Source organism: Meleagris gallopavo, chromosome 8 (assembly GCF_000146605.3).
Source record: "Meleagris gallopavo isolate NT-WF06-2002-E0010 breed Aviagen turkey brand Nicholas breeding stock chromosome 8, Turkey_5.1, whole genome shotgun sequence".
NCBI classification, from domain to species: domain Eukaryota; kingdom Metazoa; phylum Chordata; class Aves; order Galliformes; family Phasianidae; genus Meleagris; species Meleagris gallopavo.
The window spans coordinates 9,261,811-9,280,813 of record NC_015018.2 but is presented as its reverse complement, the minus strand read 5'-3'; the positions used below and the strand labels follow the sequence as shown (position 1 = coordinate 9,280,813).

At 40.5% G+C, this 19,003-nt stretch overlaps 1 protein-coding gene across 3 annotated transcripts; it reads left to right on the top strand.

Annotated features, from left to right (window-relative positions):
• Positions 1–187: 187 nt before the first annotated feature.
• On the top strand, positions 188–19,003 carry LOC104911918 (ankyrin-3-like). Of its 3 annotated transcripts, XM_010714241.3 has the most exons (6): positions 188–520; positions 1,908–2,031; positions 4,926–5,028; positions 10,943–11,049; positions 15,028–15,060; positions 18,641–19,003. In XM_010714241.3, exons 1-6 carry the CDS (start codon positions 505–507, stop codon positions 18,867–18,869), a joined length of 612 nt encoding a protein of 203 aa, XP_010712543.1. In that variant the 5' UTR covers positions 188–504; the 3' UTR covers positions 18,870–19,003. The 3 variants fall into 3 exon arrangements, with proteins under 3 accessions (XP_010712543.1, XP_010712545.1, XP_019473035.1); XM_010714243.3 differs by lacking the exon at positions 15,028–15,060; XM_019617490.2 differs by lacking the exons at positions 188–520; positions 1,908–2,031 and adding an exon at positions 2,955–3,107.

Below are 19,003 nucleotides of genomic sequence, written 5' to 3'. Positions count from 1 at the left end.
GGGCGGGCGGAGCGCTGCGCCTTTCCCTACCGCCCCGCGCTCCCGCTCGGCCCCGGTATCGAATTACAGCAAAACTACACCCTCGCAGCACCCCGATTTACATACAAATAGCTCGAGTGCCTGCATTTATGTCACCAGTCAAGGGGCTTGCCAAGGGAGGCTGTAATCCAATCAGCAGAAGCTTTAAAGGGATGTCTGCAGAGTGATTAAAAAGGGATTTTTTTTTTTTTAAACTGTAGTCATTACTTTTCGTTTTGTTTCATATTTGAAAAGAAGTTTGATTCGAATCGAGAGGACAAAGATGCACATGTCGTAAAATACATACGAAGAGATCAGGATGTTAAGAAGATCTCGGTTGTTGTGTGGAAAGCGAATATGACCCCCAGGGATTAGTTTGCTGGTGCTGGTTTGGAGATTAACTCTAAATCACTGCTTAAGGACTAATAGGACTAATAGGAATTCTTGGAAACACCAGGGAAAAACCTTATAGACCAGGCTGTGGAAATGGCTTTCCAAAACAGTAAGACCTTTTAAAGTTTAACTTAATCTGTATCGTTCATGTTTATGTTTTTGTTTTTCCTAATGTTTTGTGGTACGCGCTGACTACTTTAGCTTACAAACTCTTGCTTAAAATAAGCGTTGCTGTCGGGTTGGAGGGGGAAGTTGGTGTGTTTGTTTGCCGTTCGCGGAGCAGTGGCTGAAGGGGTATTTTTAGACCCGATTGTTGGTTTGAAGCAGCGCTCGCGGTGGTTTCCTGAGCGAAGTGAATGGAAAGTCGCGTAGCACCGTGAATGGGACTGGGGACTGGGCTCACGGAGCCCGAGTTTTGCAGACTGGCTGTGAAAGTTCTCTGTTGGGCAGTTGTACACCCTGAGATGCATTCACAACAAAGGGAGAGTGCAAGCGTAGGCAAATAACGAGCTGCAGGAAGCGCTCTGCTCCTTGTTGTAAAGGGAACGGGGAAAACCTCTTTCCACCGCAGAAGGCATATTTTGGACTTGCTGTGTCAGTGCAAGAATGTAGTTTTTGCATGATGTAATGGTATGCAAATGCTTCCAGGGAGAGGGAGCTGCTCCATTAACCCTTTGCGGCATCCGCCCCCTCCCCCAAGACTTAACTTTCCTTACCTCTGTTTTTCTCAAGCACGAATCTGCTTCTCAGCCGATGCCCCGTACCCCGGTGTCCGGCGGTTTGAGCTCGGCTGGCGGCGGTGCTTGTGTGAACGTGGGCTGCCTGATGCTGGCGTGCTGGGAGGCCCTGCTGAGTTAAGGCTTTGTGTTGCTCCCACGGACGAACGTCTTGCTGTGTCAGGCAGAGGCTGGGTACAGTGCTCCTCTCACCTGGGCAACGTGAGCCAGGGCCTGGGGAATGCTTCGTTGAAAAAATAGAAGTTCCCTCTTGCATTCAAACTTGGAAAAGTTATTGAGAAATACCAAGGGCGAAGGGTAGGCCTCTTCAGTTGCTCAGCATCCGTTCACATTCCTGCACAGTTCGGTACTGATGGGAAGCGGGCAGCGCTTCACAGCTGGTTACTTAGCGTCAGAGACCTAACTTTGTCAGCTCAGCCTTTTGGTAAGGAAAGCAAAAGTGATTGGGATGGTTCAAAGTACAGAGGATCCCTTTAGCTTGCTGAAGCAATTGGGCAAAAGTCATCCTTTGTATAACTTCATTGATTTTATGTCAACGTGCAGATTTGCCTCTATTATTTGCCCCCAGTAAAATTATTTTCTCAGGCCCATTCAGAGGGCAGATAATTGACAGTCTGCACAGAAGGAGCCTTAGGGAAAGTGGGCTTGATTGGATTGCTTACTTGCTGGCAAGCACAGGAGAGTGTTATAAATTAGTAAGCGCACAAACATTTATGAGACAAGCAGCTGCTGATTTCAGCTTGGCTTTTCTTCTGGCAGGTGAAGATGCAATGACAGGTGACACGGACAAATATCTCGGACCCCAGGATCTAAAAGAGTTGGGCGATGATTCTTTGCCTGCTGAAGGCTACATGGGCTTTAGCCTGGGAGCCCGCTCTGCCAGGTATTGTATTTGCTGTTTCTTGTGTTTGTGTGTCACCACAGTTACAAGTTCTTACCAACCAAGCACTCTCTTTCACTCAAAGCTAGAGTCTATTTTGAAACGAAGCAGATGGGGTGTATTTCCGTGTTATGGTAATACTGTGCCTTTAAAGCATATGTTCATTGCTGTTTTATTTCACAATCTTTATTCATGTTGGCTTCTTATGGCAATTATACAGAAAACTAACTTCATTTTTTCTGGTATCTACTTGTTCTCTGAGCATCTTCAAGGCCTCTCATCACTGTGAGTTTCCTACTGGTTTAGAAACTGATCTAGCTCTACCACCAATACTTGAGTTCTTCTCACTACTGACCCTCAAACCGGTGCTTATGTTTGAGTATTCCTTGATGGACTGATTTAGCCAAAGAATGTAAATGCCAGAAAAATTGAATTAAATCATTTTGTTGTTTTGGTGCTTTTATTTCTTTAAGGGTGCCAGTGAATAAGTAGACAGATAGTCAATATTAAAGAAAGTTGGTCCCAGTATTTAAAGAAAGATAAGGTGAGGTGAACCCTAAATTTGATGTAAGGTTTCTTTTGGCTAGAAACAGATCATGTGTTGCGTAAAGCAGGCCAAAGTTTCCCTGAACTGGATAAAACGTTGTAGAGTTAACATAACATCTGACTACTGTTGATTCAAACTCACGTGTTTGTAGATCAACATTGTAGGTTTCTTCTTTGAATCTTGCTAAAGCCTGCACTATGCATTGCTCAAAACAAGTAAAGCTGTATGAAGAGAGATTACTTCCATAGCTGTGGATTTGCAGTGTGTTTACTCACAGTTGGATTGTACCGGAGCTAATAATTAAACCTCATATGCTGGAGCCCTGAGGACTTTTTCCTCTACTGTAGTTTAAAGATCTGTTTTAAAAAGTGAGTTCATTGTCTAACAGTGAATGGCAACTCCCATAAGGTAAAGCCTAGATGTCTGCTCCTCAAATCTTGTTTGTTATGGTTGCATTAGAAATGCAAGCATACCTTGCAAATTTGCTCTTTAGTAATACCCAGCCATGTTTTGCTTCACTTCCAATTTTTAGGTAAGTTAATATGAATTTTTGTGATAATACATTCACAGACAATGCCAAAATGCTTTTAAATAGTTCATCAGCAAGAACTGAAGGGAGAATCTGAGGTCTTTGTACAGTTAATTAGCAAAGCTGATGTGCTGCTTTTAAACATGAGCTGGCATGAACAAGGTCATCAGACAGCACTATCTGATGTGGTCAGTTTGTAAGGGATAGAGGAGAGTGCGAGGCCAGTGTACAGAGCTGGGTGCTCTGCTTTACAGGACACTTCCTCATTATGCTGCTCTTCATGCAGAGATCTAAATGCTCACTCTGCAAATGGGAGAGCAGAATTTCACAGTCAAAATCTGTTAGATAAACCTGAGAGTTTTCTTTGAGAGAAACCTAATATTTCCATGCTTCTGATTTTAGCAGTGCCATTATTATTTGTTGCTGCGTAACTCATGTTCTACATTGCATACATGTTATGCTCAGAGGAGACAAATATAGTGGTTTTTTTTGTTCGGTAAAAAGTCTTCTGAGAGTTTACCTTCCTACTGATTCTGAGTGTAACATTAAGAAATAAGCACATTAAATATATAAGCCATCCAGCCATAACATCTTGCTTTTCCTGTCTGATTCTTTGCTTTCTATTTCTCCTGTTTCTTTTCCACCGTAAATTGCTTTAGTCCAAAAGTCAGGTAAGAAGGCATGGCATCGTGTTACATCCTTCTGCTGCTGCCATTGCTCATCTTCATTTTATTCAGCATTAGAAAATGACATGCTTTTCTTTTGGGGCAGAGGGTAGAGGGTGGGAAGAGTTTGCTCAACCTTAGAGAATATCCGTTTGTTGTTCTAACAAATGTAACTTAATTTCATTATACCCTTCATCATGTGAGAGTTTGCTTAATGTATGCCTAGAGAATGTAATAAAGATCCTGTTTCTGCTTCCAGCACAAGGAAAAATGTGTGCCAAGGACTAGAAAAGTTCTGTTAACAACTACCAAGTGCATGAAACGAGTTGTAGAGTTTTGAGTCTGAACAGTGTTGCTAGTTCAAAGGTGTAACATGTTGTTGGATGTTGCTTTTTATTAATTCACGTTTTATACTACTTTATTTTTTGTCACGTAGTGAGCATGTCTAGGCCTGCAGCATGTTTTTAGCACATATCATAATGTATCTTCCAGGGCTAAGTGTAACACACTTCAGCGTTGATTTAATTGCAACGCATTCAGAGCAATCATTATTAATTTCTGAATAACCTAACGTGCACAAAACAATCCCCCAAATATTGGAATCCGTATTTAATCGTTAAGAAATAATTTTTTAATTTATTTCAAAATTCTCTCTCTTTTTTTTTTTTCTAAGTGAGTAACTAGGGTGTTTACAACAGAGTCAAAGTGGTTCAGCCACAAAGAGGGAAAACCACACATAAAACTTGCATTTAGTTGAACCTGACTCAGCAATCTGAGCCATGTGGGCAGGCACTATAAACTACCCACAGATCCACTAGGACCTGCCCTTATGTGTCTTGTTGCAGGATTAGGGCTTGAAGGCATTTGTCAAAATTCACCTAAATACTCAAATACACTTTCCTGGATTTATTCTTAAGCCATAACATTGCTACCAAAGCAGTAAACATCTGTTTCGGTTTTGTTTATGTATACTTTAGGCAAGTAAATATTTAAATACAGTTAAGTACTCACTATTCCATTTTTCCCTTGTATTTATTTCATATAGTATGTATATTTTTCCATCTATCCCTGGAAGTTGCATGTATTAATTTATTTTTTATTTTTTGTTCATCTCATTGTCATCTGCACGTTCTATGATAAATGGTAAATACAACAGCCTCCGCTCCTTCAGTTCGGATAGGTCCTACACGCTGAACAGAAGTTCTTATGCCCGAGACAGCATGATGATAGAAGAGCTGCTGGTACCAGCGAAGGATCAGGTATGTGCTGCCTTTCTGGCACCAGGTGTTTGTGCTCTGTGTTTGTAGGGGATGATAATCTGCAGCCCTCAGCTGTGCTTGCAGTGACTGTGACTACTCTTGACTGTTGAAAAAGGAGAAGAGCTGCAAGAAAGAAATCATGGGTTTGCCATATTGTGGCTTTGATTTTGCATCGGTGAGAGTATCTGTGAAATTAATTTACATGTATTTTCAGTGCCTTGTTAAGCTGCGAGCAATGTATTTTACACTAAACAACCGTTGTCTGCACCATAGAGACCAGGAATTGGGTCTTGCCAATTCTGTCCGTATGGAGAAGACTTCAACCACTGTCCTTGTTTTTCCACCCTTGGGAAAAATTTGGCCTTGTAATGATTAAGCTATTATCCACTAACCAGTTCGTGTCTCTTCCAAACATTTATGTAATGACTAATAAAAGAAACACAGAATCTTTTGACCTGATTACAGCGTGGGAAAGTATTTTGAAAAGCTAATGCTGGAGGTGATAGGGTGCTATATGCTTTGCTTTGTGAGCTCCTCAGCTTTTGGTGGACTTCCTTGAGACTTTTAAATCCAGTTGAGTTACTCATGAGTTTCTTCATCACAGAAGCCAGAGATCTGCTAGGAAGCTGGATAAAAACTCACAGAAAAGTTTTTAATTAGGAGTTAAAGAACTGTGGAGTGGAACTGTTATGTCCTAGTAAAGCATTAGATGGATTGCAATGTAACACAGATTTTCTGCTATCAATTTTGCAGGGGTTCCATTCAGCAGCAGCAAATATTCCTACACAGAGGTCTATAGATAGAATACTTTCACAGGGGAAAGGGTCCATGGGGTGAGACTCCAGCTTTTTAAATCTTTCTTGTATTAGTTCCGGTGTAGTGTAAATTGTCCAGTTTTACTACAGCTTTTGCACACAGTTTTGTTAGTATTCTGGCCATGGTTTAAATTCTATTCTCTCTTTAGCGAGTAAATGCATATAAGTCACTCCAAAAGTAATGCCTCCTACTTATTTCCATGGATGTCACCGGCCAACATAATACAATAGGAGGCATTAGCAACACCATTTGTATATTATTAGATTGTTACTTCCAAGTGAAGTACCATAAGCCTTCAATAACCTTGATCTATAACAGCCAGCTCAGTAATAGTACTTCAGGCCTGAGAACCTAAAATTCCTTTGACAATTCCTTCTCCTAAGCCTTCATTAAATCTTCTTGATGTGATGGACTTAACATAGGAGAGGGAAGCCTTCCCTCCAGTCTGAGAACACATTTTGTTTTAGGATTCTGGTCGTTTTTGTGATTACCATCAGTTGATGGTATTGATGGCAGCTAGGGTGCATTTGATCAAATAACAAGACTTACAAGAAACACTGTGCTAAATAATTCCTAAAGAACATTGTTCAGAGTGTGTATTGTTAACCTGTTTTTGTTACAAAATACAACTTGACAATGAAAAGTGACTTCTCTGTGCGTGGAGAGGTTAAAGCAACACCACACTGCATACAGCAGCTCAACTTAGAGCAAATGTCATATTCTCTACAAATGGTTATGGACCTCCATGCTTTCTGGAGGATCTCTTGCAGTGGTGCCTCTTCACTTAAAAGTGTTAATGCTGAGCAGTAGAGATCAGGCTGTTTTCTTTGCATTTGTAATATTCATATTTTTTTAATTCTAGTTTTTGTCCAGCAGTGGTTGTGCAATTATTGCAGTTCAACTCTGGTCCAAATCTGTCATACAAAATGAAGTCAGACTGGGCGCCTGTCTTAACAGTCTAAATTTGCATGTTATGTTAGTCTTAATTCTTCAGACAAACTTCAAGTTTCTTGTATCCAGGAGGAGAGCAGGAAATGGTGAAGGTAGTGGTGAGAACAATGTCGCTCCTAGTTCTAAGTTGTCTCAAGAGGTTTGTAAAACTATTTCCCCTGAAAACAAACAACAATAAAACAATTATCTTCTTGAGAAAGAGGACACTGTTAAGATTTTTTCTGCTTGTTAAGCTGAGAGCAATGTATGGCTTTTGCCAGCCTTGAAGTTTTGACAAAAAAGTCTGTCCTTGGGAATTTTCTTGTTCTTCAAGAAAGTTGTCAGCCCAACATACGAAAGGAAGTTGGATAGACTTTATGATGCTTTGGCTGAAGTGGGAAGAGTGCATCTGGAAGAGGGAGAATACTCCTGCCTTTGTTCTTCCCATCCCTCCTTCTGCACGTTACTGGGTTTCCAAGTAATCTCTGCTTTGACAGTGAAAAGGAAGAAGAGTCATCATGTTCCATCTATGAAAGTCATAGAAACAAAGTTCATTGTGGGTCAAAACCCTTATCTTAAAAGACCAGCTGGAAGCTCATACGTGTTAACGCTTTATTCAGGGGTATTGCATAGCTTAGAAGAAGTAACTAGCCATAACCTATTTGTATAAATGGCTTTTCTTCTGTTGTAAAGCATGTAGATATCTGCAGCTCTCAGGATAAAGGGAATTAATATTACCAGAAATAAAAGGATATTAAAGATGGACAACTGTCAGCTTGCTGCTAAGGTGGAATCAGAAGATCCCATGACCGCTTCTTCACCATACGACTGGGAGACTTGGAAGTCTAAAAAGAGTAACATGAGGAAGACTTAAGACTGTTTTTTGCTGATACTGGCTGCCATCATAAGGGGTTGGGTGTTTGAGAGGATTTTCTAAGAACTGCCAAAGAAGTCAAGACAATCTTCGTTGTTTGAACTTGGTTCTTTATTGCTGATTCTTTTCAACAGGGAAAGCTGAGTCCAGGCCGTACTGTGCCTCATAACCTGACTAGAGCAAAGTTAAAAATTTGTGTGTCCTAGTGCATTACCATGGATACAGTAACTCAGACCAGATCTGAGCGACATTCTCCATGGAATAATTTACATCAGCCACAGGCAGGATGAATCAGGCTGTCCATTGCATAGCAACTTGCTGAATCTCTTCTGTCTGGATAAATTCATCTGGGAGGAAGCATAAATTCTTCCATTTGCTGAACTCTGATATTACACAGCTTGGATGTTCGGTTATGCAACCAGCAGGATCCTTGACAACAGAACTGTGTCAGCATTTTAGTACATGCGATTGCATCTGACAGCAACACGCCCCCTACCAATGCATATTTAATCTCCCTCAGTCCAGGTAGGGAATGCTTTGCCCTGACCAAACCCGGGACAAATCTTGCAGTTTGCTATCACAGATGATGTACTGTCTTCTGGACTGCTCACACATACTGCAGCTTGCACTGGAAGATTTCTTTGCTGCCTGGAAAATCCAACACCTCAGCAGGTCAACGGAACGAGATCAGCAGATGTGTGCTGTGTGTAAGATGCTTTTGTCCAGCCATTAGCTTTTATTAGTCTGTTTCTCTGCCAAAATTGTTGGCTGCAGTTTTTTGCTTTTGCTGGCTGTAAACGTGCCCCAAAGATTTGTTCGAATGCACTTTGTCAGAAAGGATTGCACCAAAGAAGTTCACCTCATATACAGACACTGTAGGAATACAGCGAGGAGCCCTATGTGTACATGCAAGTAAACTTAAGGCAACTTAGGTGGGTATAGCAGCGTCTCTACCTAGATTAGATTGTTATAGAGAGGTGGTATTTCTTTGAAAATCATATGGCCCTACACTGCTGATGAATCTTTGGCATTTTTCATCTGTTACAGCTAATGTAATCCTGTGTTTTCTGTATGCTTTTGTATGCCTGGACTGTCAGTGCAGTGACAGTTACAGCTCAATGGACATCTGAATGACAAACACTAGATTGTTTTTTCCTCCTTTCTAATGCATATCTTACAAAATCTATGTGGTGTGCTATTTTTTATTTATGTTTGTTTATCTAAATACTTACAACTTTTGATACCACATCTGGATCCCACTCTGGTGTCAAAAAGTAATCGTGTACTCAGTATGAGCTCTTACAAAGTTAAGTCACTTGGAACAACAGAAATCCACTGTGGCAGTTTTTCTCTCTAAACCACAGGCTCTTAAAGGCATGTGGAAGAGTCCCGTGTATTCTACTGGAAGGAGTTATAAAACTGTCTTCATTAAACTGAATTATAACACATTTTTCAAAGTAGTGCTAATTAAATTCAGTGCCGTTGCTTAATCACCATTGTTTTTAAACAGCATTAATTTTATCTGTTGTGTCTGTTGGCATATTTTGTGGTCAATGTGTGCCACACTTAGCAGTGTGTTTGCCTGTTACTGTTGTCTGTGCTTGAACCATCAGTCCTCAAGTGCGTACCTCACAGCACAAAGACTAGTAGAAGATCCTAATAAAAGAGCTTAAGGTAGCAAAAGAAGGAGGCATCGAAAACGTGCTACAGTGTCGGACAGATGATAAAGTGAAGCTGTCCCCTGCAGATATTACTACTAATTGACAGTAAATTATAATCTTGACAACTGTGGGAGTAAGCCTGGGGTGCTTATTCCTTAATTGCAAGAAATGTCCAAAGAGTTTTCTGGAAACCCCGGAGTATCATAGAATCACAGAATGGCCTGGGTTGCAAAGGACCACAATGACCATCTATTTCCAACCCCTCTGCTGTGTGCAGGGTGGCCAGCCACCAGACCAGGCTGCCCAGAGCCACATCCAGCCTGGCCTTGAATGCCTCCAGGGATGAGGCATCCACAACCTCCTTGGGCAACCTGTTCCAGTGCCTCACCACCCTCTGTATGGAAAAAACTTCCTCCTAATATCTAACCTAAACCTCCCCTGTCTTAGTTTAAAACCATTCCCCTTTGTCTTGTAACTATCCACCCACATAAACAGTCATTCCCCCTCCTGTTTGTATGCTCCCTTCAAATACTGGAAGGCCACAATGAGGTCTCCCTGGAGTAACGGGAACAGTGCAGGTTCTGACCAACAACAGATCAGTGTCTGTTTGCTTTTCTTGTGGAAGCTGTGTTTTGCTCAGGTTTGAGCGATAGTCACAGAATTTAATTTGAAAACAGCCCACGAGGTTTTAGTCTTCACAGTATGTGAGAAAGAAAGTGGATAAATCAGCCTGTAGTTAGTTACCTGTCAGCGGAAAACAACCTGCCTGGAGGAAAACCTGATGTTTTTAACACCATTTTGGCGGAGGATGGCTTGTGTGTTGCATGACGGTATCTTGACTTAGTTTTATTGGCATAACTTCTAATGGTGGTTCCATAAATGGTTTCATATTGCCCTGGAAATATAACCTAACAGTACTTACAGACATGATTTATTTAATTTCCTAGGGGAAAAAAGGAACGGGGGTGGGGGGGAACAAATATATATATATTTGCTACAAATGGCTTTGCTATACAGAAAATTTACAGAGTGAGACCTTGTTACAGGACATACAAAGCCTGCGTGTGCATGCTCATGTCTACAGGCAGCAGTCAGAACCAAATTAAGCCTCGATGTCAGTCAGATGGGACAGTTTAATTAGAACACTGGTGTGCCAGCGCTACACAGGGTTATAACTATTTTTATACAGATGAGTAGGGATGGTGGCACGCCAGGATAGTGCCCGTGTTGATTGTACGGATAGAAGTTCTGCTTGAATAATGATCTTTGCAGTGGCATTTTCTGTGTGGGAATAATATGCTGCCTGTCTATATAGCATATGATTGTAGTACAAACTGTAATATTTTTTCAGTCTTCTTTGTGTGTGTAAATACAGATTGAAGAGAGGTGTACATGTAACTGAAGGAACTGGTGAGAGCTAGCAAAAGAAATTTTGAAAAGAAGTTTGAAGACATGGGATAAATTTCTCTCTGGGTTCCATATTTCTATTCAGGAATTTCTAGTAATTTAACACCTAGGATATCGGCTATATGGAAAGGGGACAGATCTAAATGTAAGGGAATTATACTAATAAGCTTGTATTTAAGACAAGTATTTTACATCTTATGTTTGTTTTTTTTGTTTGTTTTTTAAGCACCTGACGTTTCAGAGGGAGTTTGATTCTGATTCTCTCAGACACTACAGTTGGGCTGCAGACACCTTGGACAATGTTAACCTTGTTTCAAGTCCCATCCATTCTGGGTAGGTCACTTAACAGATTTCCTTTATGTTTAAATGTGGAAATGTATTAGATGAAGAATATAGTGTTCTGTGATGGCTGATGACATGCCTGTTCTTGCTCCAGTTGAAGCCAGTGGCAAAATTCACACTGGCTTCAACGTGGGTGCTTAATAACAGGAGTCAGGCTAAATTGTTGCTTATCAAACCAAAACTTTGCTTCTGCGTTTATTTTCTGAATGCCAAAAACGTTGTAATCCCACAGGCTTCTCTTTTAATAGTCATGTTTTGCTTTTTCTGTTGCTTATGCTTTTAAGTGTCTTAAGGTGATTTTGTTTGAATTATATTAAATTATTTGAAGCATGAAGTCATAGCATTAATGCCTTTTGTTCTTTCTTCCAGGAAGAATGAGGGGCTTTAATTTCATCTTTTATATATGTCTTTATACTCCTATCTGTTCTCCAAAATACATGGTTTGACTTCAGTCATTTACACAAGAATCATCACTGTGCTGACAGTGCTTCTTGGCAGGAGCACACAAACCTGATTAAATGCAACAGGAATAATTTTGGAATGCACATTATAAAAATTTACAAATAAATATGTAGCTGAATATATATTGCATATAAGATTGTCCTCTATAAATCTTGATTATATAAGATCGTATAATTTTCAAGATCAGGGCATAAAATGTCATATCTTTTTAATTTACTTCCCCACTTTGTGACTAATTACATTCTTAAATGAAAATGTCTCTGGCATAAACCAAACAATTTCAGTTCCAAGGTAGCAGAAAGTCCCACAGACCTAAAGCCACAGGCCCACAATAAGTGCAAACACTGCTTGAGCTGAATAGAACTATGCAATGGTGGGGTTTGAGGTCTTGATTTAATAGAACACTGCGTATGTTCAGTGCTAGAATTGAAATATCAGTAGCTTCATAATGAAAAGTTGAAGTCTGTTAGTATGGAAGGATGTGTTACCAAGGGACCTTAGAGAGCTCGGAGGCCACCCATTCTTTTATGGCAGGATAAAATGTAAGCAACCCATTCCTGAATTATGGTCAATTTCTTCATCGTCACTTAAGATCTATCATCTTCTAGTTTCTTTCTCTCACTGTCTGTTGTTACAATATTTCTTTCCTTGATATTCAATTTAAAGTCTCTTTGTTGCCAGTTAAGCCTATTTCTTGTCTTATTGCTGATAGCCGTGGAGTACAGTATCTTAGTAGTCTCTTTACAATGTTTTACGTTGTGGAAGATAGGGTCTCTTCTCTTTTGTAAACTATAATATCTCAGGTCTTGCTTAGGTGGTGCTTCCCACACACCACCGGATTCTTGCAGCTGTCCCCTGTCTCTCTCCTTTTTGATGTTCGATTGTTTCTAAGCCAGTTTGGGCACCAGGGTCCCGAAGAGGAGACATCATCTGTACTGACTAGGACAGGATTTCTATCTCTGCAGTCTGACACATGGCACAGCTAGTCCTAAGGAATCTCACAGTGACACTTAGTGTTTTGGTAATTGCAGCTTCTGTTGGTGGACATGTTTGACCTGCAAGCATTTCTTAGTTCCTTTCTGAAGTTCTGCAATCTAGGTATTTTTTACTATGTTTTGTGTTTATGTGTTTGGTTTCTTCTATTTGTACTTACCTTTATTGTATTTTAGATTGCTGGTATCAGAACCCATTTTAGCAAGATAGCTTTTAATTCTGCTCCTCTTTTCCAAAGTGTTATTCAGACCTTTCTGTCCAGTGCTCAAATCATGAATTAAGACTTTAGCTTGGTGCCTGGCCCTGGCCCAGGACAGTGCAGTGAAATTCCCACTTGAATTTTCCTTTCAGTTTGACAGGAAAACATAAAAGATTGCTCTTTTGAGGCTGTTTCTTAAGTGTTTATGCACTTACGTATACTATGCTTCATATGCTTACTGAAGTACAAATAGAGAATTTCCATACATCCACTGGATAAGTTGCCTGGTAAAAGAAGGTAGTTGATTCAATTTGATGTATGTTACTCTTGCAACAAATATTTTGGCTTTTTCTTGTTTTGAGAGTTGTTGATGGTAGTTGAGTTCTAATCACTGTATTATCCCTATACATTGGTTGTCATTGTCCCAGTAAATTGATTGTTGGATAATTTACTTCTGAACATTTGCAGTAATCAATGTTAGAGTGATGGCCTAAAATTTTCTAGCTCCTCTTCTTCCTGGTACAGAATAGAGCTGATGTTTCCCTTCTGCTGGTCCTCTGGGACCACTTTGTTCAGTGCACTCATTAATGCTTCCAACCCTCCAAAACATACATTCTGTGGACATGGGATCTTTTACGTTAACTACTTGAGAATCCCCACCAATGCCTGCAGCTAAGGCTGCTGTTTGAAGGGGAAGGCCTGCAGACCTGCAGCTGTGCAGAAGACTGTGGGGCTGAAGAGGAGAAAGGAGATGGTAAGGGAGAGAAACCAAAACACTCCGTCACCAGGTATTGCTTTTCTGACCTGTCACATTTTATGGATAAAGTCGACCTGAAATGATACTGTGACTCAGTTCCTTTCTTAGTAAAAAAAACTCGTTGCTTGTTTCCTATCACGATCTCCGATAATAATATGATACTGTTTGGTTTTCCCCATTATCTTTATCTAGGGGCAATCAGCAGATGTTCATCTTGCATCTTCCAGTACCTTGGCATTTCTGAGAGGCATTAGAACATGAGTTCTCTTTTCTGAAAATCCACTCCTTTCCTGCTTAGTCCCCTCACCTGGTCCCTGCTTGTTCTGTGCCCTCAGGCAGAAATGTGACAGCTGGCTCCCCAGCTGCCAGCAGCCCTGGGGGTCGGGGTCACCCTGTGGCTGGAGCCTGACCTCACTGCCCTCCACATTCCTCATTCTCCTGAGCCTGCAGCATGCCATAGTGGGGCCACCCCTCTGCAGCCTGCTGCTTCGGCTTGCTCCTTTTCCCTTGCACCTGCTGCCAGAAGAGAGCACCGATGTTTCTTCCCATTTCTAAACTCAGGCAGAAGGGGAGTTTGTGGGAGCAGATTGTGTATATCCACCAATGTATCAGTGAAAGGGGAAGAGAGAAGGAAGTGCTGGCAGTAATTTTGACTCTTCTGGTTTTTCCTTTTTTTAAGCCAAGACAGTATTTAATGTTTTTCTTTCTGGGTGCAGGTAGACTGTTTTGCCAGCATGTTTTGAACAGAGTCCATTGTAAATAGGACATTGTAAATATGCTGTGAATTGTGTGGCCTCTGAAAGGGTAGATCCACTTCACCATGGTGACCTCCAGCTCTCAGATGTGAGACTTCTTGTGACCTTCTCCCAGTCAAATTGTGGCTGTGCTCTCTTTTTACTGCCCTTTTAAACTCCTTGATTTCCTGAGCCCAAAGAAAGAAACGAATGTGTCACTCTCTCCCTTACTGAGAAACTCAAAAATGCGTGATCCAGTCTTGCAAAGTGTTGTATTCAAGTTAATTATTCCAACCTCTTTACAGAGAGAATCTATTTTTGAAAGCAGTGTCATGAATGGCAAAGGTTGATATTCCCTTCAGATACTCTGCCATACACATTTTATAAGCTATACTTCGGAAAATAAACCACTATAAAAAAGCACAATACCTGACTTTACATCACACAGTGAAACTTGTTTTGGGAATCAAAGAAGTTATTTTAAAATAAATTCTCTGTTGACCTGGGTAAATCTCACATGCTTTTCACTATTCCATGAACTTCTGTGTTTCTCAGAGAAGTTACAGGTTTGTGCTGACCAGTGAAATGAACACTTTCCTTCAGATAGGTTTTTTTTTTTTCATGAGTGGTGTATTTTATGTCATGGTTTGTGATATGCGAAGCAAAAGCCAAATCATTTTTAAAGCTGAACTTCAAACATGTTACTTTTGTTATTTTTTTCTGATTGATACTTTTCCTTTGCGCTTATTATTGATATTTTCTGTTGCTTGCCTCTAATTATCTTATATTAATTTTTCCCATTTGCTTTCTAAATTATTTTGCAGCTATTCCTCTCCACTTCCCCAGTATGATTCAAGGTGATAACTCTGTGCTTTCTGTGAATCCTCATTTTTTTTTTTCAAACTCGTTTCCCACAGTCAGAGTGTATGTAGACGTTTGTAGTGCATTCGCCCACATCCTCATCCCTTCCATATATTCAAGTAGAAATGCTCACCAGCATTTAGCATTTGTGTTTAGAGATCATACTGTAGTTTCCATTATTAGTACAGCATTAGTAAGCATCGACTACTAATCTTTGTGATAGAAAGTGCATGAAATATTGTTTAGAACTACTGTTATTGTTTGAAATGATAAAATACTAATCAGGGAACTAAACAGAGAATTACTATAATCTCAACAATAATTACTTTTATATGAGATCAATACACACCAAGACTGATCTGCTAAGGGTTTTATCTTCACTGAAGGCTGTAGTGTGGCGTAGACACCATCGCTGGCTGTAAGAGGGCTGGTTCCTTTGCTGGGGAGTGGACTTGTGCCAGGGGCTGATCTTCTCTTGCTGTGAGCATTGCTGAGCCCCACGCTGGGCAGTGTAAGTGGCTGCCATCAAACCCTGCCCACCTATCCCCGCACAAACTAAATAAATACACCTGGGAAGTCTGGGTCCAATTTTTGTAGCTACATCTAACTTCTATTGATTTTTGTATAACATGTCAGTTGATTTAGGTGCCTAGATTTTTAAAAATCTATGGTTACATACTTACATCTTTTAAATTATATGGATGCAGGGGCGTCTTATCTGAGTGGAAGCTCTGGCGTTTTTGCATGAGATGGAGAACTTTTGTATTAATTATGAGCTGACTTAACATGCCAGTAATCACGTAGATGATAGGCAGCTCTCCAAAGCATTGCTTTGCACTGAGCCATCAGGCCAAGCTCCCCGGAGGCCCCACCTCGCTGTGCACTCCAGCCAGATGTGCCCCTCAGCACAGCTGCCAGGGCCACCCTGAAGGGATGCTCCAGCCTCTCGCTCTGCGCTTCCCTCTCGACAGAATTGGTTCTCTCTTTCTGCAGACCAAAGCCAAGTGCATTTCTAAAAAGCTATCACGGTACAACTGTAGCAGATTCCTCTCAGTGTTTTCCCTTCAGTGAGCAAGGGCTGTGAATCCCTTCTCAGTATTTTACTTTGTTTCGTAGATGATAATGGATTGTCTTGAACTCCCTTAACTGCTAGTCACAAGCTGGCTCCTTGCCAGCTTTGAAGACCAACTGTAGCCTACTTTTCCACAGGTTCAGAGGCATCTGCCTCATCCCATCAGTGCTCACCATGAAGAGCAGTTGCAGGGTGAAAAAACAATGACTGGCTAGTAGCAATTAGTGAGCAAAGGGGAGTGAGGCCAGGCTCTCTGTAGCTGGTGTTTTTGCTTGTTTACAGCCCATTGTCTGCAAACTGAAAAGTTTCTAGTCAGTGGTTTGCAGGACATCTAACATCTTGTATCTATAAATATTAAGATTACTGTAACTTATACTGTAATTTAAGAAGTCATTAATATTGTTTTTGATATAGATAAAATATTGAAAGTGTTTGGATAACCATTCAGCAGACATTCTGCAGAAACATAATTCCTTTTATTAGGAATTGGACTACCTAGTGGCAGCGCTTGAATTTGTTCAGTGGTATACGTAGTGTTTTCTCTAGGAGAGAAATGTAGGCACAGTTTATTTGTATGAAAACTACTGTAAGATATGACAAATCATAGAATCATAGAATGGCTTGGGATAGAAACGACCTCAAGGATCAACAAGCTCCAACCCCCCTGTCGCATGCAGGGCCGCCCACCTCCTTATCTAATGCTAGACCAGACAAATATTGCTCCATGCTTCAGTCTTCTAAAGTATGTGCAGCACAAAGTCTGATAAATTAGAGTTAGGATCTTCTGGGAGGTGTGCTTTATCTTCCTGTCTCTATTGATGCATTTTAATTTAATTTGAAAAAGGGCTGCCTAGCAATTTTTTTCTATAATTCAGTTGGACAACTTTTTTCTTGCTTCATATGTTTACAGCTGACCTCCTTATGTGCCTGCCTCCTACAGAGCACTCAATACAAAGTTTTGATTATGCTCCTGCTTTTGTGCAAATTTTTCCCACCCACGTTGGTAGAACTTTCAAATGTGACTTTTGCAGGCCTTGCCACTTGCATGTCAGCTGTTACTTTTGATATCCTGCTGGTTTCAAAAGCAAATCAAACTTTCTTGCATAAATTCTCATGCATACTTAAAAGCACTTGGTTGTGTTGTTTTTGTTTTTGTTTTTTTAAAGAATCTTCATGAGCCCCCTGGATTATTGACTCTTAGCCTGCATTATGTTTACAGTAGGGAGCCAGGAAATAGAATGGATTCACCTTCTAGTCTTGTGAGGATTTAGTCTGTGAGATCTGGAAGTTTTGGCAACAGCCTTGAAAATACTGAAGCTATTCAGCAGATGTGCCAGCGATGTGAGCGTCTGTGCATCATACAGGAGCAAACAAACAAAAAAAATGGACAGGCACCAAGGCTGAATTTGTAACTCTTGTCCCTGTTGATGCTGGCCCGTTAACTGAATGTCTCTGTAGTTTATGTTCTAGAGAGAATGGAAGGTATTTTGGAACCCCAAAGGAGCACCCCAGTAACCCCTTAGCCTTGAAGTAACCTGTAGGTTTTGATCCCCTTAAACTGGAAGGAATATTTGCTGCAGTTTTGAAAGAGGGTGAAGTATGTTGCCAGCCCTGGAAGGAGGCTCCAATTTGCTATCACTGTTGTGATTTGTTAAGGACAGTTATGCTTCACATACGCTGCTTCTCAGCATTTCACAGATGAAATAATCCATGATTATTAGCAGTTATTCTTCTCAATATTATTATTATTTCCTTGCTATTAAAAATAATTCTATTTTAAATTCTACCATGTACTCTTTAAAAATGTAATTGCTTATTCTTTAATTATTAATTGGAAAATTTGGCATTGGAAAGAATGTTTTTTTCCCCTAATGCAGCTTTTTGCTAAGGAATGTCATCTTGACAGAGGGCTAATGGCATGGTTTTCTCAAGAGTGTCAGCAATCTAAAGCTAGTTACATTCCTGATATTCTTATTCGTTCCCCATCAGCAGAAGCAACTGTAGGTTCGACTGTCACCCACAGTGCCAGCACTCTCTGTCAGCCAGCAGAAGTGTTTGCAGATGAGAATTTGAGGAGGTTGTGAAGACTGAGACCCCCAAAACAATACACACTTTTGATTCTCTGTTTTCTACACTGTCTGGTTCCGTTCTGCATGTGGGGCTACTTATTTATGGACAGCAGAGATAACAATAACAGAGGACTGACCTTAAATTCTAATAAGACGCTACTAATACACTACTTGTGTACTCTCTAATCCAAATTACTTAGTAGCACCTGATCATTTCACTATAATATTGCTAGAGCTTTAGAAATTCCTGCTTTTCTTAACCAATAGTTAACATGTAAGTATAAATGTTAAAATAATTATGTTCTTCTTAGTTTATCTGGGACTGGGAGGACTTTTCTGATAAGCTTTTAAGATTGTGGCAGTTGACTTTTTGCTGATGGTTTTTCCTGCTTATTTTATGACTGTTTTTAATGACTCATTTCCTTTTCCCTGCAGTTTCCTGGTTAGTTTTATGGTCGATGCACGTGGGGGTTCAATGAGAGGTAGTCGTCATCATGGAATGAGGATTATCATCCCACCACGCAAATGCACAGCACCAACCCGCATCACCTGCCGCTTGGTAAAGAGGCATAAGCTGGCCAGCCCACCACCAATGGTTGAAGGAGAAGGATTAGCAAGTAGACTTGTAGAAATGGGGCCAGCAGGGGCACAATTTTTAGGGTGAGTTCTTCTATGAATTTCATTGTTCACACTTGTGTTGCATCTTCCATTTCTGTTATTTTGTGGATCTAAGAAGTTAAACATTGACTTTACCTCATTTGACCATGTAAGATTAGGTTACTTATCTTAAAATAGTAA